Source organism: Schistocerca gregaria, chromosome 6 (assembly GCF_023897955.1).
Source record: "Schistocerca gregaria isolate iqSchGreg1 chromosome 6, iqSchGreg1.2, whole genome shotgun sequence".
NCBI lineage: Eukaryota > Metazoa > Arthropoda > Insecta > Orthoptera > Acrididae > Schistocerca > Schistocerca gregaria.
The window spans coordinates 332,259,801-332,283,613 of NC_064925.1; the positions used below are offsets into that span (position 1 = coordinate 332,259,801).

The following is a 23,813-nucleotide window of genomic DNA, read 5'->3' on the forward strand; positions in this document are numbered from 1 at the left end:
CAAATAAAGCCAGGGAAAAATGATTGCCTATATGCTTTTGTACAAGCCCTAATTTCTCTTATCTTGTCTTCATGGCCCTCACACAGAATGTATATTTGCCTCAGGACAATCACACAGTCCCCAGTAAAAATTTTATCCAATTTGAAAAAATAGAGAACTCACTTTATTTTTCCTTGTCCTGCAACCATAGATACAAACAGACATTACAAACATTCTGTTTCAGTGTAGAAGAACATTCATTGGTGCACCTTTTCAGATGTCTGATGATCTTGTTATAATATTGTTCCTGTTGTTCCTAGTTTTCTGGCCTTATATCACATACGCGTCAAGCACTGGAATTCTCTTCTCTAGCCTTCAGTCTTGTTCAGAAACCCCTGCTCCTTGATGGCTACAGATCTAATGATATTTTTTTCTTGGTGATAATTCTCGTCTAATGACTGATTCAACTGATGTCAGAGTGGTGAGTGCACCACAATACTACAAGATATGCTCAACCCCAAATATGAATACACTGTCTAGTCACATTACAGTGACCAACTGTCAAAAGCCTGAATAACAATATTTGCAGCACGAGAAGATAGTGAATGAGGTTCTGGTAGGTACCAACACGGATGTGGAGCCATGTCGACTTCAATGCCGTGGCCATCTGCACTAGGTTTCTCATATGAGAATCCATGGCATGAACAGCCTGATCGAGGTTGACCCACAGATTGCCAACTGGGTTTAAATCCAGCCAAGGGAGTATGGTAAAATTATCTTGGTGCTCTTCAAACTATGCATGTACACTGCAAGCCGTGTGACATATTGCACAATCCTCCTGCAAAATGCCATCATGCCGATGAAAAACAAACTACATGTAGGAATTGACCAAGGATAGATCCATACTTTTGTTGATACACTGTGACTTCCAGAATGACGAGATGACCCAGGGAATACCAAAAAAACATCCCAAGACCATAACACTCCTTCCTGGTTGCAGCATGTTTGCTTTCCGACATTTCATGCTGTACAAGCCAACAGTCATCTGTCCAGTGGAGCATAAAATGTGATTTATCTGAAAAGGCCACCTGTTGTCACTCAGTGGACTTCCTCTTGCAGTACTGGTATGCAAATTCTAGCCCTTGATGCTGATGAACAGGAATCAGCATGCATGCATGAACCAGGCATCTGCTGTGAAAGACAGTAAACTGCAATATTCACTGAAATGTCACTGAGACGACAGTATTGGTGGCCCCTTGGTTAATCCAGGTGGTCAGTTTCTTAATAATTGCATGTCTATTCAACCGTACACATCTCAGCAGCCATTGCTCTACCCTGTTATCTAGGGCTCATGGTTGCCTTGGTGCCGGTTTTGGATAGTGCCATTTTGCCACACAAGGTATACTTCAACTGTGGTGGCAAGTGAACAGTTAATAAACTTAGCCATTTCAGAAACACTTCCACCCTTGGTCTGATCATCCCCTTTCGGCCATCAGATAAACGACTCTGTTTCTGCATTACAACACTGACTGCATTGGTTTCCATGTCCTCATGACACACTTTATATGCCCTCCACTGCTAGACCAGCCATCTGCTACCTGTGAGTGGTCACTGCACACTTACTTTGAACATAGGCGGTGGTCATATTTATGTGACTGTACCATTTATTATCTAATTTTTTTTCAACACTGAACTACATTTTTGGGTGTAATGGAGGCCATTTTCTAGCATCGGTTCCTTTCAATTCAATCATCACTCTTGCCATCTCAGTTTGCAAACTTTAAATCAAATCCAAGAGAATTTGATCCAATTGCAGTTATTTTATCCCGTACAGTCATTTCTTCACTTGCTGTTTCTTAGACAGGCATGACCATATGTGTCTTTGGCTACAGCATTCTTTCCATTTCCAGTCTAATGGCAAGTTTTCTAGCGTTAGGTATCACATCAAAACCTAAAATGAGTCTCGATTAATTGGCAACACACTGGCTATTGTATTCCAGAGAATCCTGGAAATGTGCTTGTGAGCTGTGATTGTAATCTTGCCTGTACTCATTTACTGCTCACCCTCCACGACTAACTCTTAAAGTAAAGGCATAGTATTTCTTCATTCAAAGCACCTGTCCGTTTTCCACTACATCTCCCCAATACTACTTGGGTGAGAAGTGGTTGACAACTTTGCACAGCATCCATACCAGTGTAACCATTATGTGATATTTGGCTTCTCTCTTCCACTGGCTGTGTTTTACAATGAATTTTCCTAAGCCAATTGAACCTGGATCAGCTCCAGTCAATGGAGACCCTTCCTCAGAGGCTTCTATGTACATTTTTCTTAAAATGTTTAGTTATTTGGGATCCAGAATACTTGATTGATGCAGCAGAGTCCAGTTTACTGTACGAATAATGTTAACAAACTACAATGCAAACATTTTTGTGTAACATGTGGAATGCAGGAAAAAGTGAGTAACTGCAAAAACTTGGAAAATAATGGTTATTAACCTAATTTGTAAAATCTAAATTATTCATTATGAAGGTAAACATGAAATAATAAAAAAAATGGACTATTAATATGTTTTCCTTTACCTAATGGCAGATCTAAACCTGAAATGACAACCTCAATAAATCACTTACAAAGAGTAAAATGATACTCTCAGTAAGAATTGCATGAAGAGGAAAATTCACTTGAGAAAACTATTATTATGATGCAGAATTGCTGCCAGTATTTACTTTCAAGAGATACCCTGTATAATATCAGTACAGCTGTCATGCACAAAAGTGAAACAAGCTATCCTAGCTTTTGGAACTGATTGTTCCTTTCTTGAGGAAGAGAGTGGTATGGGTCGTGGAAGGTTAAAAAGGAAGAGCAGGCTACTGAGATTCAGGATGAGAAGGACTAGTTTGTTTTGAGAATGAGGGAAGATTAAGATCTTTGTCTCCATTTGGCCTCAAAATAGGTGGGGTTCTTCTTATTCTAGGTATGAGCAACTTGCTCCTCCTTTATTATTTTCCACAACTCAACCCTCTCTTCTTCATGAGGCAGGAACTATTAGTCTGGAAAGTGAGGATAGTGTTGTGAATTTTTGTACTGGTCTATTAGCAGTTCTCATATGTCAGCTCCTGAAGGTAAGTATAGATAAGCAATTCTGTCATAATTTTAAATGCTTGTTAAGAAGTAAGATAAGAAATCTGTATTCATTAATCCACAGACAAAATGACTTTGAAATCAAAGTAATACCAAATAAAGGTAACAAGAAGCTTAAAAACTGCGTCAAAATACGAAAAAATTGAAACCTGTGTGGAGAAATAAATGTAACACAATTTTAAAAGTAAATATGTCATGAAAGTACCTGTTACTTATTTGTGATATCAAAGGTTTAATTCGGTCGGCACCACTCCAGTGGAGCAGTCCATGGGATCGATCAACAAATTCATCAATTTCATGTTCCTTTGAAGTGATGAGGTCACGTTTGTCACGGTAACTCTTCAGCTGTTCCTCTTTCTCTGCTAATGATGCCTGCAGCTGTTGGTCTCTGAATATTGCCTCTGTTGTACGGAACCACTTTGTATGCTTATCAAGCTGCTCTTCAAACTCAAGCCATTGTTTCAGAGCAGCATCTAATTTAACTTCTATGCCATCTGCAACACAATATTAGTGAACAGATGTAGAAAAAACGTGAATTGTATTTTACTATCAATCTACATGCAAGCTAATATACCAACTGTATTATCATGAATCAGTATGATCTTATGCCTGACCACCCTTCCACCAACAACATAATAATCTAATAATAAAGAACTAAAAAGAAATTAAATCACCAACACCAGAGGTTTCTCCACTATAGTGATACATTATTTTTCTGTCACTAAAATACACAAACCCACAAAGAACTATATTAAAATTCATGTAATGTGTGATATTAAATGATGTATTGAAGTTACATTATATAACTCCCAAGTACCATAAAACTAAAATTTAGTGTGATTTACTGCTGGCAAGTCTCTCATACAATAAATCACTGATTTAAATTTTATGTTGCAAGACAATAAACTTCCAATTCTGATTGCAGACATTTTACTTTAACTAACTCTTCTTTCTTTTCTTAAAAAGATGTGCCTCAAAAATTATGAGAACAGACAACACAGTTTTTAACTTTTGTCCCCTTTTGTGAATAATGGGACTAACTAAATTCTCTTTTGTCATAAATATATGCAATGAATATACATACAGCTGTTGTAGTGGAAGAAATGCTGATATTAAGGTGGTTTGTTAAGAAGCAAAACCAAAAAATTCCATTATGATCATGAAGTGAAAAAAATCTTTTAAATAAGGAGTGATCATAGTTTTCAAATACATAATGTCTATACACCAATTATTACGCTACATATGAATATTTTACATTGTCAGTAGATACATATTCACTCCATTCAGTGGTAACATAATCCTGCATCATCCTGTATTTATAAATCCTAGATAGTAAGGAAAGTATTTGACAATCTATTGAATGTTAATCCAATCAAAAAGGATAAAAAAAAGTATATTGGTTGTGTGCTAGTTGCTCATACTCTGTGTTAAAATTCCTGAAATACCTATGTTTTCAAGATGCTGCTTCAGGCTGGACTCCAAATCTGAAACTTCTTTTTCTAGGATGGTTATTCCTTTTGGCGCAGTACTCTTGCTTACTTCTGTACAAAGATCTCTAATCTGTGATAGCTGATGTTCTCCCTTCTTTCGATTTTCACGAAGATCCTAGAAGAAATGAAACAAAACGTTAAACATTTCATTTTTCTGAATATCTTAAGAAAAACTGTGCAGCCCAAGACACATTATTTTAGCAGACTTTACCTTAATCACTGCCAGTCTTTTGCTGATGTCAGATTTTTCTCCACTGACATCATCACAGTTATGCACGCTATCTCTTTCGGAACTTATCCAATCTCTGAAATCCTTGCACAACGTGCTGAGCTGACTGTGTTTCTGTGCACAGTCCTCAAGATTATCCAGCAAGTCCTGCAAATCAGTACCATTATGAAAACAGGGTAAGAATAAAAGAAGAAGGTGAAGGAAATTACGTGAAACAGATATGGCATAGAAGTAATGAACAAACAGAAGCTACACGATCCACAAAAAGACAGAAATGGTGAACTCCTTTAACAATGTCACATCACTGAGCATCAAAAAACATCAAGTCTCTGTGGATTCCTAGTGTGGCACCAAGTGAAACACAGACTGTGAGACGCAAATTTAAACAATCACAGTCTATTAGCCAAGCAAGCACATGAGAAACAACATTGCATAGGAACAAAGGATTGAAACTACACCAGAAGTAAAACTTTCAACAAAAATATCAAACTAGTAGGAAAATATTGTGTATCTGTATAATATAAAAATTTATTTTAGTTGTTTGTTTCCCCACAACAATGCAATATATGAAAAATGGTACGATCATGTGTCACATACTGTTAATTATAAATTACTCAAAGTAATTTTTTAATTATTATGAGGGTTGAACCAAAAGAAAGGTTCCCCTATTTTTTATCATTATTAATTTATATATCATTGAAAAGCTTACACTTTTGTCTATTTTTCAGCAGTATCCATTTTTTTCAACACACTTTTGAAGACGGTGTTCCGGTTTTTGTATTCCTAAGTCAAAGAAGTCTCCCACTAACCCATGCGGAAGCATGTGACCTTTGATCGGACTTCATCGTTGTACTTGAAGAGTTTGCCACCTAAGTGTTCCTTTAACTTGGGAAGGAGGCGATAATCACTGGGAGCTAAGTCCCGGCTGTATGAGGGATGGCGCATAACAGTTCACTCAAATTTCTTCAAAAGCTCCTGTGTTTGACGAGCAACGTGGGGTCGAGCGTTGTCGTGAAGAAGCTCTACTCCCTCCATCAGTCATCCTCTCTGGCAATTCTGGATTGCTCACCGGAGTTTGGTCAATGTTTCACAATATCTGTCTGATTTTATTGTCGCCCCAGGTTGCATGAAATCAATGAGAAGTACCCACTTCCGATCCCAAAACACAGTTGCCATAACCTCTCCTGCTGACTGCTGTTGTTTGAATGTCTTTGGCAATGGTGAACTGGAGTGACTCCAATGACGAGTTAACTGGAGCGACTCCATTGACGAGATAGTTGTTTTGTTTCAGGGATCTAATGAAACACCCATGTTTCATCTCCTGTGACGATAGAGTCCAAAAACTTCTCCTTGTTGCCTCCCCTCTCACATTGTTGAAGAAACTTGCAAGCACAGTCAAGGCACTGCTCCTTGTGTCCATCAATCAGCATCCGGGGGAACCCAGAGAGCACATACCTTGCGATAACCCAACGTTTCTGTTAAAGTTCTTTCAATTGTGCTGTGGGAAGCTTCAGGAATGTGTTCAACAAATTCACAGACAGTGCCCTCTGCTCTTTGAGTAGCTCACTGTTGATCTTCTGGACAACCACATCTGAAACAGGCGGTCTTCCACACCGTTCTTCATCATGAATTTCCATATGACCTTCAGCAAAAGCCCTGCACCATTTGCAGACGTGCTGAAAGGACGTGCACTCTTTACCATAAACCTCAGTCAGTTGCCCATGAATCTCCATGGGCAGTAACTTCCTTGCGTGGAGAAACTGGAGTACTGCTCGAACCTCACACTTGGTGGGAGTGGCAATCAACACTTCTATGTCTGACGGCTGCCAAACCAACACTGAGCAACATAGTGAATCATGGACGGGTGGGCTCGAGGGTGGGGGAACTACTGCGCGTGACACTGTTATCGGATTTAGCCTAGCACCTTCCCTCCAGGCTGTAGCTCATAGGGAACGTTACTTTTGGTACAACTGTCATATTTTATTTCTGTTGTTAACATTACAGCCCACATGTTTCTATGATCACTTCTTTGAAATTCTGAGAGACCTAGATTTAAAATTAACAAAGCCCATGAGTGTAAATCCATGTATTTTTGAGGAAACGTATCTTAAAATCTAGCAAAAGCTTTGGCTTTTTCTTAAGTATTTGAAGGCTGCAGAGAAAAGCAAATAATATATTTTTGTGACAAATATTATTCTGTTTTGTCAACGTACCTGTGATTTTATTACAATATTTTGGAAGAGCTGCTTTATGGACTGAAGATATATATTAAGAGACTTATCCTGTGTCTGTTCAACTAACTGATGGGCTTTCTCACAAACAGATTCCACCAACTGCTGATGTGACATTATTTCCTGGTGCATGATCTTGTGGTTCTGAAATAATAGTAAAGACAATATTAGCAAAAGCACACTATAGCATATGTTTAAAATATATATATGTGTACTTCCAGAGGTTGAAAATTATGTAAAGCACAATCCTCCTCCAACTCACACAAGTGTCTCTCACACAATGTTAATCAATTAAGCAGAATTAATTCTGCAGAACTGAACAATGGTAGCATCAAGTAACCAGAATTGTTTCCCTATTGCAAGGTTCATGGAATGAGTCCATGTAACACCACTGGATGGTGATTTTCTGTTGGATGAGTATGTCAGGTTCAGTGGCAGTCATGGTACTATTTGTTAGGGTAAGTCTATGTAAAGGGTGGTTGCAAAGATTTAAGGACAGGCATGGGAACATGTTTAAAGTAATTTCAGGAGTATAAAAATCAGCACCTTTAGGTGATGCAGAATTTTGGAGGAAAAGCACCATGTTTAAACTGTTAGAAAAATACAGTACTGGAAACTTGTACAATGCAGATGAGACAGAACTGTTTTATCAACTGATGCCAGAGAAGACAATGGCCTTTAGAGAAGACAAGTGTAAAGGAAGGAAGCAGTCTTAAGTCCAACTAACTGTTCTTCTCTGCAGCAAAGCATCAGGAAACCCAAGGTGCTTCAAAAATGTAAGAAGCTTGCCAGGTAGAGGGTACATACATTTTATTTTACCTTACTTTAATTTATAAGTTAATTCAGTACAGTATAGCTTCAGCAGTAATGTTTTGCTACAGTCGCATTGTAAATGTGATTCTTTTATTGCAGTCAATTACAAGGCAAATCAAAAAGCACGAATGACGTTACTTTTTTTAGAGAGTGGCTGCTTTCGCTTGATAAAAACATGTCAATGAAGAACAAGAAAATGGCACTGATGGTGGACAATTTTAGTACGCATAATAATGAGCCAGTGTTGAAGAACCTTGAACTATGCTACTTTCCCTCAAACTGCACTTCGATTCTTCAGCCACTATATATGGGGATTATTAAGAACAAAATACCATTCACATTTAGTACAACATGTGATCACAAATACTGAAAGAAAGGTGAGCAATCCCTACAGTTTCAATGTGAAACAGGCTTGTGACATGATTGCTAGTTCCTGGAACAGTGTAAAGCCGAATGTCATTGTGAACTGCTGGAAAAATGCAAGAATTTCTGAGAGTGAAGATGTTGGTGAGAAAGTTGTGGTGGATGAAATAACACAGGACGATATTCAAAGTGATCTGGAGATTTATTCAGGAGTTACTGGTAAAACCATAGATGATCAAGTAGTTGAATACTTGTTAGTGGACGATTAGGCCTATTGAAGATTCTGACGATGACAGTGATGTGTGAATCCCCCTCCTCTGATGGAGTTAATAAGTCAGTTGGAAAGCATTCAACAAGTAGCATCTTCAATCCCCAGTGTTTCAGCACAGCAATAGATTGTGTGAGAGAAGATAAAGACAATATTCACAAGAGAATCTTTAAGAAAAAAGAAACAAAGGAAAATAGTAAATTTTTCTGTACAAAAATGTAAGGTATTCTACAGGTACAATATTAATATATGAAGTGAACAAAATGTGTTTTATTATTTGTCTTTTAATGTTATTTTTCATCTGGAGAGTACTACAGTAATGTACTTCTCAGTCATGAAAACATGGCTCCTTACTCTGTTTCACAATAACAAAACCTCAGTATAACAATAACCCTGGTAAAACTATTTAATTTTCATGGTCCAATGAAATATGTTATACTGAGGTCACCTGGGACTACTTGCAGCTGTTCATGGTCTACATGTTCCCGAACAACGATGGAATTTTTATGGTTGAGAATGCGGCATATCACCAGGCCACAATTGTTCGCGGTTGGTTTTAAGAACATTCTGGACTATTTGAGCAAATAGCCTGACCACCAATCTCATCGAACATTTATGGGGCATTATCAAGAGGTTGGTTGCAGCACAAAATCATGCACCAGCAACACTTTACAATTATGGATGGCTCAATATTTCTGCTGGGGACTTCCTTGTTTAGTGCATACCACATCGAGTTGCTGCACTACACTGGGCAAAAGGAGGTGCAACATGATATTACGAAGTATCCTATGACTTTTTTCACCTCAGTGCACTTCTTGCAACACAATTACATGCAAACAAATAAAGACTGTTGTCTTTCAGCGATTTTATTGCTTATTTATCTGTTTTATATGAGAATTTAGCCTCTTCACCATCCACCAGTGACAATTTTCACAATACGGAACAAAATTAAAAGGCCATTGTTTATTAATGTAAGTAATGAGTACAAAGCAGTCCTGTTGCAACAGCACTGCAATGTGTATAGGTACCTGCAGCTGTGCTCTTTTCTCTTGCAGGGAAGCTTTCAGTTCAGTGTGCTGCATCATGGCACGTTCCACATCTTTCAGCCATTTTGTCAGTTGTTCCTGAGACAGACTGAACTCAGCAAACTGCATTAGGCACTGGTCCAACTTGTGAGTGGCAGCCTGCAGATCATCAGAAAAGTTGTCCCATAAGGTGCGCAGTGTCCTGCAAAAAAAAGCAACCAAAAAAACAATGAAGGTTACAGCTTACTTCCCAAGGTGTTTACAGTTATGGATGAAAATTACAAAATCTTGGAGCCTAGGGTAAAAACAGAATTACCCCAATGACATAATCAGGGTGTTCACAATCTTCAGACAGTTTAAGAAGCATGCAGGAAGAGGATAAGTGTCCGGTCCTTTCCTATGTGAATTTTCACTTGATAATAAAATTATGGCTTATCTACACCTGCCTAGATTAAAGTTCAACAACTGAAAAAAAACTAAAAAATGTCAGCTGCATCTAAATATTACTTTAACTCCAATGAAATCTCTACCATCATTAACATTCTAGAATTTCACATGTTCATAAAATATTAACTTTGCTGTGTAGTTCCTCACCTGAGCTGTTGTCGGATAATTTCCCTTCCATCAGGTGATGTGTGTGCATAAAGTTTTTCACCACTGTCCAGCAGTGAATCAAATTTAGGGCTTTCCCTGGATCTGATATCAGCGAGCTCCCTAATTTTCTTTTGCCGATCCTAAAGCACACGTACAATTTATAATCAACAATTCTTACTATAATGTTTGTTTCATAGTAGCAGAAAAGGAGGAAAAAAGAAAACAAGAGCTCTTACTTGTAATACTGCCAGATCACCAACAATCTGACTAAGTTCCTTCAGTTCATCTTCAACCTTAGAGAGCCATTCCAAGAAAGCATTATATTCGTCATTAAAACTTCTGTGTTCCTTTACAAATTGCTCATATCGTGACACAGCTTCCTGCAGATCAGAATTTCATTTTTAAACATAAATTCCTTGAGAGCATACAAAACAACAAATACCCTCATGTGAGAATTATCAGACTTATAGCAGCCTCAAAATACGATCCTCAATATCAATTCCATAAGGGCCCAAAATTATAGATGAAAAAATAGTGATATTTTCTTATAATAAGGGAGTCACTATAAATGATCCATATTCTAAAGAATGCACTGAAACTGGGCACATATCTGATGGACTGTGAATATAAAAGTTACAAATATTAATGGTAGCATATTGGTTTGTCAAGGGGCACAATTTCTGAGATATTAAAAACCAAATTGACAACAGCCCTATAACAGGAATGCAGGGGTGAGGGGATACTCAAAATAGTCAGTACAGCTTAAACATGCAGAAAAGCTGAAAATTTAAATGGATCTTGGAAAATTTCATGTGGTACCTTCAACAGCACTGTTAAAATTAAATTAACCACAAAGCTCACTAGAGCTGTTAAGTTATTTCCTATGTAGTAGACAATCAATCATTTCAAAGAGTAGACATTTGTGCAGAAGGTGAGGTGCATACTTCACTTCTGGCACAATATTGAAGAAATAGTTTTTTTTATTAGAACTACAAAAATTGGCATGATGAAAATCTCTAAATCTCTATGAGGTAAAAACTAAAATGTAAAAATAAATATGGAGATTCTGTTCTGATTTCACAACTGAAAAAAGTTTTGTTAAAAACGGTTATGTCAGATTAAGGCTCACTGGTATGACTACAGCCTTTCATCCCAAAGCCAATGGTCATGGAAAGAATGCCACTGTTAAGTCCTACGCCAAACAGAAAAAGTGACCTGCAACCAAAACTTTACTGTATTCGTTGATCATTATCTGGAAAGGACTAAACAATGAAGGCAGAATATTGTTAACTATTGGCACTAATAAAGAGTGTTATCAAAGGTTACACTTAAAGCACACAGAAAGTGCACTTTTCATTTCATACAATAACTGCTCTCTCTCAAAGAATGACCGTCACACAATGAATGGTAAATCAGCTAGGATCCATATGGCCACCTTGTCTAATTTCAAAGTATCTAACAGTGGAATATCCACAAAATTTTGAAAAGGAAGGATTGCTACACACCATACAGATGGCAGATGGCACACTGGGTTGCAGATAGGCACCATGAAAAGACTGTTACATACTGAGCTTTCAGCTAACACAAGGTTTCTTCAGAAAAGAAAAGAAAAACACACACACATTCACACAAGCAAGCACACCTCATGCACACATGAGTGCTATCTTCAGTTGCTCTGGCCAGAAGAGCAGCCACAGACAGTGGTCATGTGTGTATGAGGAGTGCTTGCTTGTGTGAATATGAAAGAGAGTGTGTGTGTGTGTGTGTGTGTGTGTGTGTGTGTGTGTTTTTCCTTTTCCTTGTTGAAGGAGGCTTTCACTAAATGCTGAATGTGTAACAGTTTTTTCATTGTGCCTGACTGCAACTCAATGTATCATCTATACAGCAAGTAACAATCTATCTTTTTCATAATATTGTTCAGAAGATTTAAGGTTTTCAGACTGTCATTTACATAATTCCAGTTGCCTTCCTCTCTCTGGGCTACAAAAATTGCAGCATTCACATGAAATGTGAGTTCAATTCAGTTAACTGTAAATTAAATATATGCAAATGTTTACAAGCTTCAATAGTTGCATAAATTTAATTTGCAGTTGGTCACAAGAAAATAGATAAACTGCAAAAAATGTAAAAGGAAACTTCTATTAAGAAAACTAATAAATGAGAGACAGAATTTCGAATTTCTGGTCAGTACTTACCTACAGGAGGCAAATTGTTTACTACTGCTGATAGACAAGCAAAACATAGATGTAATCCTAGCTTTCAGAACCATTCGTTCCTTCTGCAGGCAGAAGAGAGAGATGGAATGAGAGAAGTTGATAAGAGAAGGCTGGTTACCCAGACCACAGTATGAGAGGGATCCATCTATAGTGGACATGAGAAATTAATTTCAAGTGTACTATCACTATTTAGTAAGAAATTTTTATGCTTTTTGTTGTGATGCTTAAGTGTTTTCACAGAAACTGTTAATGTAAGATTCTAGCATTCTTAAATGTGAACTGAGTCATGAGTTTTGTTAGGATAGCTCAAAAACCAATACAATCATTGTTTATGAAAGGCAAGGCTCTGGGTCTGAGTCTCTGTCCATAAATAATATTTATCTGTTAAGAAGTCTCATTCCTAAACAGTAACTAAAACAGAGGGCAGAAAAAGCAAACATACACACACTCATTTTGCACTAATTTTCTCAAATGATGAACAGAATAAGTGAGAGAAAGCTCAATGCAGTTCTGAGACTAACATAATAAGGTGAGAAAGGATGTTCACAATTTTAAAGTTGAAACATACCATCAACTCTTTTCATTGCATTTCCTCATCCAAGTTAAGAGACAAATTTCCCAATATTACCAATGATAAATTTCCCAATATTACCAATGATAGGATTGTCTGTACTCTATTTAAAGGCCAACACAAACAATTACTACACAATTTAGAAGAAAACAAAAATAATACAAAAATATGCACACTTACTTTTGTGGCATTCTTCAGAGCTTGGTAACGTGTGAGAAGTCGAGATACTTTTACAGAAAGCTCTGACTCCCCTTCTATAGACTGGCTCTGCTCACTAGCATTGGAGAACTCATCTCCCTTTGTTGTTATCTCCTCCTCAAGAGATCTCAGTTTATCAAGATGTGCCTGCTTAGCTTCCTGGGTACTACGAAGACTTTGGTCTTTCACTTGCAACTCTTTCTGTTTTATCCAATTCGTAAGACCATCTACAACTTCCTCAAATTCTGTCCATTTACAGCACAACTGACGTAGTTTATTCTGTGAGTTAACACAATTAGCAAGGAATGATTCCCAGGCTGTTTTCTGTTCCTCAAATTCCTTTAGCAAGGCTGGGTGACCAGATATATCAGTTCCTTTCAAAACAATCTGCAATTGTTTATAACAGCTATCAATCAGCTGGTCACCTTCAGGTTTCTGTTGAAGGATATCTTCAATTATGGCAAGCCTGGCATCAGCACCATCCTTCTCTACAGACGTATCATCACAAACAGCTGCAGCCTCGGCAGACAAAGAGCTGAGCCAGTCACGACATTTTTCTAACATCTGCAGATATGTTTCATGATCAGTAACATGCTTCTCAGAATCACTAATTCGATCCTCCAATGTTTTTGCTAATCTCTCATAGGAGGTAAGAATATCATTGAATTTAGCTGTTGCTTCTGAATCAGATAGGTTCACAATTTTTTCCTGGAGTTGGTTCATAATAGTCTTATGTGTTGCAACATCTGGGGCCAGGGAACGGTAACTGTGCATAGCAAGCTTCTTTTCCTTAAGAGTAGGTTTTAATTCTAGTTTGCTGCCAAGTTTTGCCTCAGATTCTTTAATCCATTTGCACACTTGTGTGTAACTGTCATCAAATGATGATCTGTGCATCATGATTCCTTCAATACGCTTTTGTATCTCATTTGCTTTATCAATTAATGTCTCTGAAGCATCTCTCAACACTCTCAGTTCTGTACGTATTATTTCTCTGTTTTCAGGAGTTACCCCAGAGAATAATGCTTCTCCAGTTTCCACGGCCTTATTCAGAAGGACTTGTCCCCTTTCTCTCTCTTCAGCAAAAGATTTCAGCTCTTCTAATTTTGCCTGGTATACCTGCATTGGTTTTGCTGGAGCTGAAAATATTTCTTCATACGATTTCAGTTTTTTGTCAGCATCACCCAACCACTTCTCCACATCTTTAACAGAGGCCTGATATAGATCTCTATTGGTATTGAGTGCCTCCAAACGCTCAATGTAATTATTTGCAAATTTAAGAACAGCTTTATATCTTGCTGTCAGATGGCTGACATACTGCCCCACTCGTGACTCAGGATTCTCTTTTGTTATTTCATCTGCAACACCTGTAATATTTCTAATTTCTGATTCAAATGTTTGAACCTGCTTCTGGAATGCTTTCATCTCTGCAATTTTATCTACAATGGTAGACAGGTTCAGCTGATTCACTGTTTCATTTCTCACCTGAAAAGATCAAACACACATATAATATACAAGTTTACAATTAATTATAAGAACAAAGCTCTCTTAGAATATAAAAAATACAGTCAGCAAGTACATTTAATCTCTAATAATAAAAATGAGAATAAATAAGGAAACAAAACTCTGGAAAAAATTCTATCATGTCTTTTTTATATGTATGGAGATTTTTTCACAGGTATATATTTACTGTAACCTGTTCCTACTGCAAAAATTCTTGTGACAAGTCAACATTTATGATGAGTGATCTACTTAATATAATCAGCATTAATTGCATACATCCATACTAATTTTTATACTTCAAAAATTTTAAACTTTAGATACCAACTGTTCAAAAATACACACCTTGCCCTCAGTTTCCCTGAGCCATGAGGCTACATTTTCTGACATAAGTTCATATTTCTGCCAAAGGTCAATGTTGTACTCAAGGAGTTGCTTAATAGTTGAATAGTGCTCTTTAAGGGAATTAACATCATCAACAAGTTGCTGACATTCTTCTTTCATCTCCGAAATACGCTGTGGTGTTTCCACCTTCTCCAAAAGATGAAGTGACTGGTCAAGTTCTTCTTTCTTGTTGCCACAGTCAATTAAACCAGCTTCCACATCACGAAGTGAGGCAGCTTTCACTTCTAAATTATAGCGATCACTACCAGCCTCAGGAGCACACCATCCAAGCTTCTCGCGGTGAGTTGCCACAACACGCTGCAGAGCTGCAAAACGTTCTGTATGGTGCTTCTTTAAAAATGTCAGCAGTGTTGTTTCTATTTTGTTAGTGTGTGAAGAAACACCATCATATCTTTTTTGCAAACCACTTAATTCCTTAGGAAGACTTGAATCTGCAAAAGAAGGATAGCTTACTTTCATTTCATCAATTTTATTATCAAGTTTTTCAAGATCTTTGCTAAAAGTGGACAGTTCTTTCTTCAAAGTCTGACATTTTTGAAGCCTTTCAAGTATCATTGAGTTTTCTCCTGTGAGGTCATCACATTTTATAATTGCTTCTCTGATCCTTGTAATGTTATCACTAGCCTTTTTAATTTCCGCACGAACATCCTTCTCTTGCTCTAAAAATTTGCAAGCAATGTCTTCAAGTTTATCAGCAATGTTTTTCACATCAGAAAATTCTTCTTCTAGCAGTTTCACTAGTGATTCAAGTGTAGATATTGGCTTCCCATCATTCAGTTTCACAAGCTGAGATGTCTTGGCAACAATGCTGCCTTTCAAATTGTAGTAAGTAGGTAGTTCATCTTTGTAGCGATTTAGTCTTGCTTGACCACTCTCACTGTCAGACAGAGTTTCACATGCACTGGAAAGTGCTTCACTTGTTTCACTAAGCCAATGTAGAACTTCATTCTTGCTGTCTTCAATCTGTTTCCAGATAATCAATTGTGTTTCCAGATCCTGGACTCTCTTCATTGCAGCATCAAAAGCTTCTTGCCATTGAGAATGTAGAGCACGCAGTTCTTTTTGAAGCCCTGTTGTGTCAAATTCAGGGAGATTTTCTGCTTGCCTCATTAATATCTGTGCTTTACTGTCCATTGTATCCACAGAAATCTTAGCTTTCTTAAGGATGTCCAGTGCCTTCTTGGCCTTCTCATGGACGAGAGCTGCTTGGGTAACGTCAGCAGGGGCCTCCTGTATTGTTCCACATAGTGCCTGTGCCTCCGAAATTCCATTCTTCACTTTTTCAGCTGCATCACCAAAGTGCTTCCATGTAATGTCCATTTCAGTGAATAGTGCTTTTTGTTCCTTCAGCATTTCAGTTACCTGAAAGAAAAAACCAAAATGAAATGAATACTACTCATGTTTTTTCAGCAGTGATAAAAAGTATTATGTTTAGGTTAAAGTCATTTGAGATGGCTCCATGTTAAGAACTATGAGTGCTAGAACTGACAGCATACATCAAACAGAGGTTCACAACATTTGCAATGTAAAATTGTAATAAAAATAGAAGTTTAATATTACAGACATAAAATTTTATTTGCAATTATTAAGTTTTCTCCTAGACTCCAACTGTGGTTACCACTTGCTTCAAAGCCAGCAGAAAAAGTTTATTTATTATGTTTAGCAGATTATGAAAACAGAACATTAAGCTTCTTGGGATAATATGTTGTGTTTTTTCTAGAATTGTAGGATAATTAGCACTAGATACCCAAAAAACAAATTTAAAACCAATAAATAGAACATATCACCCATTTTAAAAAAAATTCCCAAAAGTTAATAGTTCAAGAAAGGAAACCCATGATCTTCAATAGATATATAGCCACATGGACAACTGAATACAAAGACCCAACCCGTAGCTTGTATCATCTCTTCTCCCTGAAAAACTCTGTCCTGTGACATGCTGTGAGCAGTGGTTAACACGTGGGGCAACAACATGTTGTTGCCCAGAGCACCTGAATCTAGTAGCAGTGGTTTTCCCGGATCAAGGTAACTTGGCAGATCTTAGTCACGGTGACATAAGAAAAATCCAGTACCTGCACAACCTCTGAGGTGGAGTCCACCATGCTTTGTCCTGTTTATCGAGCAAACAACCACCTTCCCATGAACAAATTTGCTAATACCATGTGTCCTGCCATTATTCTATTCTCATAAAATGGGCTGTAACAGTATACCATACATTGTTTTTCTTTAGTCATTCTCAAATATGGTCTTGAGTGTTGGTTCTGATGATTTTGTTCCTGGGCTAAGCAGAGCTACTGCATGTATTTTGTAAACACTCTACTACTTTTGACTTAACATGAATCTAAGATTTTTTCATATTTTCTAAAGGAAATCAATGTGCTATGTGCTGCAATCATACTTAATGGAACTTTTGCATTACAATCACTTAATTTTTATTTTCATCAACAAGTACCTGATTCCCTGTTTTCCCTTAATTCCGATTTCATCATATCTACAGCCAATAATGGAAACTAATTTCTTGTTACATCAGTTCTAAACAGTATTAACAAAATATATGAAGCCGAACTTGTTCTAATAAAAAAAATCAAATATGTCTTTACCTTCTCGAAGTTTGTGTCAACTGAAGTCAATATATTCTGTACAGTGGCAGCACCTGAAACATCTGCCTCCATAAGGGCTCGTCCCTGCTCTGCTAGTTTCTGGCGAACAGACTGGCGCAACCTGTGCTCCTCCAATAGCGCAGAAAGAGTGTGTGCAGCTGCAGCTAGTCTTGATGGAGTCTGGCAGGCTAGTGCCACCTCCTGTATCTTTTCCTGTGATGCTAACAATGCCTGGGATACTTCTTGCTGCATGCGCTGGAACTGCAACCATCGTTCCTCCACCTAAAAGACACAATCAACAGTGAAGATAAATAGTTTACACCTACAATAACATGAAAAGTAAGAAAGGTATTTAATAATAATTAAAGAATCACTTCAACAATGCAGAAGGACCGTCAAGCACACCTATGGAAGAGCCAACGTTGAATCATTAGCTCAGTTGCACACCTAACATCAGAAATTACATCTACTCTCTTCCTTTCACTACCTTCATCCTCTTTCTTTCTCTTCTCTATCAGGATTAACATGACTGTGCCATTACAAAAAGATGATAAAAAGAGAGAAAAATTTTCTCCAAGAAATACTAAACAATCAGCTGTTGAGTGTATTTCATAAAAATACCTGTACACATTGTAACTTGAGGTCTTTCCTTTCTAAACTAAAAGTAACGGTCTATCCAAATTTTATCAGGATGACATGCACCTGCCTACAACCAAGTTCTGGACTCAATGCACACAATGTATGTTACAATATCTTTTCCACCTAATCTGTTTGCTATCTCATTCCTTCACTCCTCACTTGTTTTGCTTGACTTTAAGGCTCTGACAATGTTTCTAACTTATCAGTCGCCGGATGTTAAGTATCCTCTTTATTCTCTCACTACATACCATAAATTAACATGACCTTTCTGTCTTTGGTTTCCTGTTTGTCTAGTAAACAACCTCAGGGAATACTTACAACCAGTTCACTAGTTCAGGTACAAGATCAATACCATACTACTTTCAAAAGTTTAAATAGTTATACTGCACAGCTAGGAAGAATAATTTCATGGGCTCTAAATATATTCTGCAAATATATTTGTGTGTGTTTTTCAGGGCTAAAGTGTTGCCAATGAGAGGTCAAGTGCTTAATTCTTTGGTTCTAGTTATAATTGTAGGTTCAAAGCGTCTACTTTTCTAACTGCAACAAATTTCTGATTATTGCATGTAAGTGTCAGTTTTGTGGCGCACAGTTTTTAAATTCAACTTCACCCAAACAGGTGATGACTGCTCATGTCCTACACCAAGTGACCAAACAAAACCATAAAGGAAAGCAGCAGAAGGCTGGCTGTTCATACAACTTTTTGGGGACAGTGCACTGTGATTAGTAAGTGTGAACTAGAATTTCTATAAAGGAACAGATACAGAGATGACTAAGTGAACATTGTGAGCTACTAAATTTGTGAAGGTAACTATCCTTTTACATGGGATGAAGGCATGACTCGCAATCTGCGGTTTCATTTCCCAGCACCAATTGCAGGACAGCTAAGTGGAAGGCTTAAACCAGAGGCTCAGATGATTCTGTGACAATCTCAGATTGGGTAAAGCATTTTAGGCCTCCTCTTAATAGGCCAGGCATGTGTTACAAAGGGAAAATAGCAACTTGGGTAGCAGACTACATGAAGCATGCACTTGTGAGTTTTTCTAGTTAAAGGCACTATATTACAGTTCCTATGATCAATTACATGCTATAATTGATGAAAGGAGAAAATATATAAACGCAGTAAACGAAGCAGGCAAAAAGGAATACAAACGTCTCAAAAATGAGATCGACAGGAAATGCAAAATGGCTAAGCAGGGATGGCTAGAGGACAAATGTAAGGATGTAGAGGCTTATCTCACTAGGGGTAAGATAGATACTGCCTACAGGAAAATTAAAGAGACCTTTGGAGAGAAGAGAACCACTTGTATGAATATCAAGAGCTCAGATGGAAACCCAGTTCTAAGCAAAGAAGGGAAGGCGGAAAGGTGGAAGGATTATATAGAGGGTTTATACATGGGCGATGTACTTGAGGACAATATTATGGAAATGGAAGAGGATGTAGATGTAGACGAAATGGGAGATAAGATACTGCGTGAAGAGTTTGACAGAGCACTGAAAGACCTAAGTCGAAACAAAGCCCCGGGAGTAGACAACATTCCATTAGAACTACTGACGGCCTTGGGAGAGCCAGTCATGACAAAACTCTACCATCTGGTGAGCAAGATGTATGAGACAGGCGAAATGCCCTCAGACTTCAGGAAGAATATAATAATTCCAATCCCAAAGAAAGCAGGTGTTGACAGATGTGAAAATTACCGAACTATCAGTTTAATAAGTCACAGCTGCAAAATACTAACGCGAATTCTTTACAGACGAATGGAAAAACTGGTAGAAGCGGACCTCGGGGAAGATCAGTTTGGATTCCGTAGAAATGTTGGAACACGTGAGGCAATACTAACCTTACGACTTATCTTAGAAGAAAGATTAAGAAAAGGCAAACCTACATTTCTAGCATTTGTAGACTTAGAGAAAGCTTTTGACAATGTTAACTGGAATACTCTCTTTCAAATTCTGAAGGTGGCAGGGGTAAAATACAGGGAGCGTAAGGCTATTTACAATTTGTACAGAAACCAGATGGCAGTTATAAGAGTCGAGGGGCATGAAAGGGAAGCAGTGGTTGGGAAGGGAGTGAGACAGGGTTGTAGCCTCTCCCCGATATTATTCAATCTGTATGTTGAACAAGCAGTAAAGGAAACAAAAGAAAAATTCAGAGTAGGTATTAAAATTCATGGAGAAGAAATAAAAACTTTGAGGTTCGCCGATGGCATTGTAATTCTGTCAGAGACAGAAAAGGACTTGGAAGAGCAGTTGAAATGAATGGACAGTGTCTTGAAAGGAGGATATAAGATGAACATCAACAAAAGCAAAACGAGGATAATGGAATGCAGTCAAATTAAATCGGGTGATGCTGAGGGAATAGATTAGGAAATGAGACACTTAAAGTAGTAAAGGAGTTTTGCTATTTAGGGAGTAAAATAGCTGATGATGGTCGAAGTAGAGAGGATATAAAATGTAGACTGTCAATGGCAAGGAAAGCGTTTCTGGAGAAGAGAAATTTGTTAACATCGAGTATAGATTTAAGTGTCAGGAAGTCGTTTCTGAAAGTATTTGTATGGAGTGTAGCCTTGTATGGAAGTGAAACATGGACGATAACTAGTTTGGACAAGAAGAGAATAGAAGCTTTCGAAATGTGGTGCTATAGAAGAATGCTGAAGATTAGATGGGTAGATCACTTAACTAATGAGGAGGTATTGAATAGAATTGGGGAGAAGAGGAGTTTGTGGCACAACTTGACAAAAAGAAGGGACTGGTTGGTAGGACATGTTTTGAGGCATCAAGGGATCACAAATTTAGCACTGGAGGGCAGCATGGAGGGTAAAAATCGTAGAGGGAGACCAAGAGATGAATACACTAAGCAGATTCAGAAGGATGTAGGTTGCAGTAAGTTCTGGGAGATGAAGAAGCTTGCGCAGGATAGAGTAGCATGGAGAGCTGCATCAAACCAGTCTCAGGACTGAAGACCACAACAACAACAACAACAACAACAACAACACTGAGAAAGAGGAGGCCAATTCATATAAAGTAGAAAGGGAGCATTCATGCTTTCAGGACAGAAAGAAAACACCACAGCGTTACCTCAGATTTACTTTACTTGAGTAACAATAATAATGCCAACATAGTATGATGAGTAGAAAATAGCGTAAAACAAGACGTGAATAGCAATGAAATCTTCTCGTAAGCTACATGCCAATAGTGGTGGCATAAAAGCTGTAGAATCTATACAAGGTTTATTATGGATTTTGAACATGAAATAATCTGGGTGAAGAAAATGTGAAAGATAATAGTTCTACATTATTTTGGGAAAACAATGTAGAGAACTGACTTCCTAGTTATTCAAGTGAGGAAAAGTCTCAGTTATTTATTTCAGTTGTCACGAGGAAGAGAATCAGTGACCACAAAGGCTGTTAAGCATCAATTACTACAACTGTGAAAAGGTATGTTAAGAAATGTACAAAAATATTTAGGCTTAGCAACTGTAACGAGAAACAGGTAGCATTTCACATGTACAGTCAACATCAAACATTTGTCTATGAGGTTGAAAATGTTGAACATCAATGTATACATTTTAAAAATGCTGCATGCTGCATTTTAGTCATGAATGTGCTCAGCAACGTGGTGAGTAATAGGAAAGATTTGTCATGATTCAATAGCTGTGTTAGAAAACTGCTATGAAAGAAAAGAGAGATTCATCACAAATGTAAATCAAGTTGAAGCCTTGTTGACAAACTAAAGCTGAATGAAGTTAAAACTGTGCAAAAGGGGGCAATGCAAGAAGTGATAAAGAACCAGTAAGTAAAATTTTGCCTTCTGATTCAGTAAAGTAAGTAAACACACAAAAATTGCCTATATATTCACTCAGGAACATCAGCAGTTCACATGTCTATTCAAGTCAACAAATAGATGGTAGCTGAATGATGGATTTAATGCTCAAATGTTCAAATTGTAACATGTAAATAATCCAAGAAAGAGCTTGCAGGCAGTACAAATCTTTACCAATCAAATTACTTCTCATTAGTTGTTCCTGTGTGAGATTGCTTGTGTGTTGGCGCTGTCCGCAGTATTACAGTGTTTGGATGGAAAGGCTGTAATGTCAGTCTTTTGTCTCTGAAAAATGTTAGACATTTAGCAGCTGTAATAGGAAGAGAAATCAAGAATTGGTTATGGCTGCATTTTTAAACCTTATTAAACATAGTTTAAGATTGTGTGAACATAGAGTTATCACACAAAAAGTTGTTTGACCAGTCAAATTTCTATTTGTCATCAGAACTTCAGATAACCAAATCTCACATTTGTGTACCTATGAACCATGGACCTTGCTGTCTGTGGGATGGCATTCGCGCCTCAGCAATACAGATAGCCGTATCATAGGTGCAACCACAATGGAGGGGAATTGGCTGAGAGGCAAGACAAACATGTGGGACAGCAGCCTTTTCAGTAGTTGCAGGGGCAACAGTCTGGATGATTGACCGATCTGTCCTTGTAACATTAACCAAAACGGCCTTGCTGTGCTGGAACTGTGAACAGCTGAAAGCAAGGGGAAACTACAGCCGTAATTTTTTCCAAGGGCATGCAGCTTTACAGTATGGTTAAATGAAGATGGAGTTCTGTTGAGTAAAATATTCCGGAGGTAAAATAGTCCCCAATTCGGTTCTCTGGGCAGGGACTACTCAGGAGGACGATGTTATCAGTAGAAATAAAACAGGTGTTCTGCGGATTGGAGCATGGAATGCCAGATCCCTTAATCGGGCAGGTAGGTTAGAAAATTTAAAAAGGGAAATGGATAGGTTAAGCCTTGTTATAGTGGGAATTAGCAAGGTTCGGTGGCAGGAGGAACAAGACTTCTGGGCAGGTGAATACAGGGTTATAAATACAAAATCAAATAGAGGTAATGCGGTACTAGGTTTAATAATGATTTTAAAAAAATAGGAGTGTGAGTAAGCTACTATGAACAGCATAGTAACACATTATTGTGGCCAAGATAGGCACGAAGCCCACGCCTACCACAGTAGTAGAAGTTTATATGCAAACTAGCTCCGCAGATGACGAAGAGATTGAAAAATTGTATGATGAGATAAAATAAATTATTCAGGTAGTGAAGAGAGACGAAAATTTAATAGTCACGGGGGACTGGAATTCGATAGTAGGAAAAGGAGGAGAAGGAAAAGTAGTAGGTGAATATGAAATGGGAGTAAGGAATGAAAGAGGAAGCCACTTGGTAGAATTTTGCACAAAGCAAAACTTAATCACAGCTAACATGTGGTTCAAGAATCTTGAAAGAAGGTTGTATACATGAAAGAGGCCTGGAGACACTTGAAGGTTTCAGATAGATTATATAATGGAATGGTAAGACAGAGATTTAGGAACAAGGTTCTAAATTGTAAGACATTCCCAGGGGGCAGATGTGGACTCTGACCACAATCTATTGTTTATGAACTGTAGATTAAAACTGAAGAAACTGCAAAAAGGTGGGAATTTAAGAAGGTGGAACCTGGATAAACTGAAAGACCCTAAGGTTGTAGAGAGTGTCAGAGAGAGCATTAGAGAATGATTGAC

The 23,813-nt window shown here is 37.7% G+C and overlaps 1 protein-coding gene across 6 annotated transcripts in view; it reads right to left on the reverse strand.

The window, feature by feature from the left end:
• LOC126278964 (muscle-specific protein 300 kDa) overlaps window positions 1-23,813 on the reverse strand; it is a 1,270,985-nt gene that overhangs the window by 366,646 nt on the left and 880,526 nt on the right. For all 6 annotated transcript variants that reach the window (XM_049979256.1, XM_049979254.1, XM_049979257.1 and 3 more), the window contains 10 exons: window positions 17,619-17,900; window positions 14,959-16,380; window positions 13,099-14,598; window positions 10,368-10,511; window positions 10,132-10,271; window positions 9,541-9,739; window positions 7,051-7,212; window positions 4,820-4,984; window positions 4,564-4,723; window positions 3,324-3,612 (listed from right to left, as the gene is read on the reverse strand). In XM_049979256.1, the coding sequence (XP_049835213.1) occupies window positions 3,324-3,612; window positions 4,564-4,723; window positions 4,820-4,984; window positions 7,051-7,212; window positions 9,541-9,739; window positions 10,132-10,271; window positions 10,368-10,511; window positions 13,099-14,598; window positions 14,959-16,380; window positions 17,619-17,900 (4,463 nt within the window). The remainder of the gene's footprint in view (window positions 1-3,323; window positions 3,613-4,563; window positions 4,724-4,819; window positions 4,985-7,050; window positions 7,213-9,540; window positions 9,740-10,131; window positions 10,272-10,367; window positions 10,512-13,098; window positions 14,599-14,958; window positions 16,381-17,618; window positions 17,901-23,813) is intronic.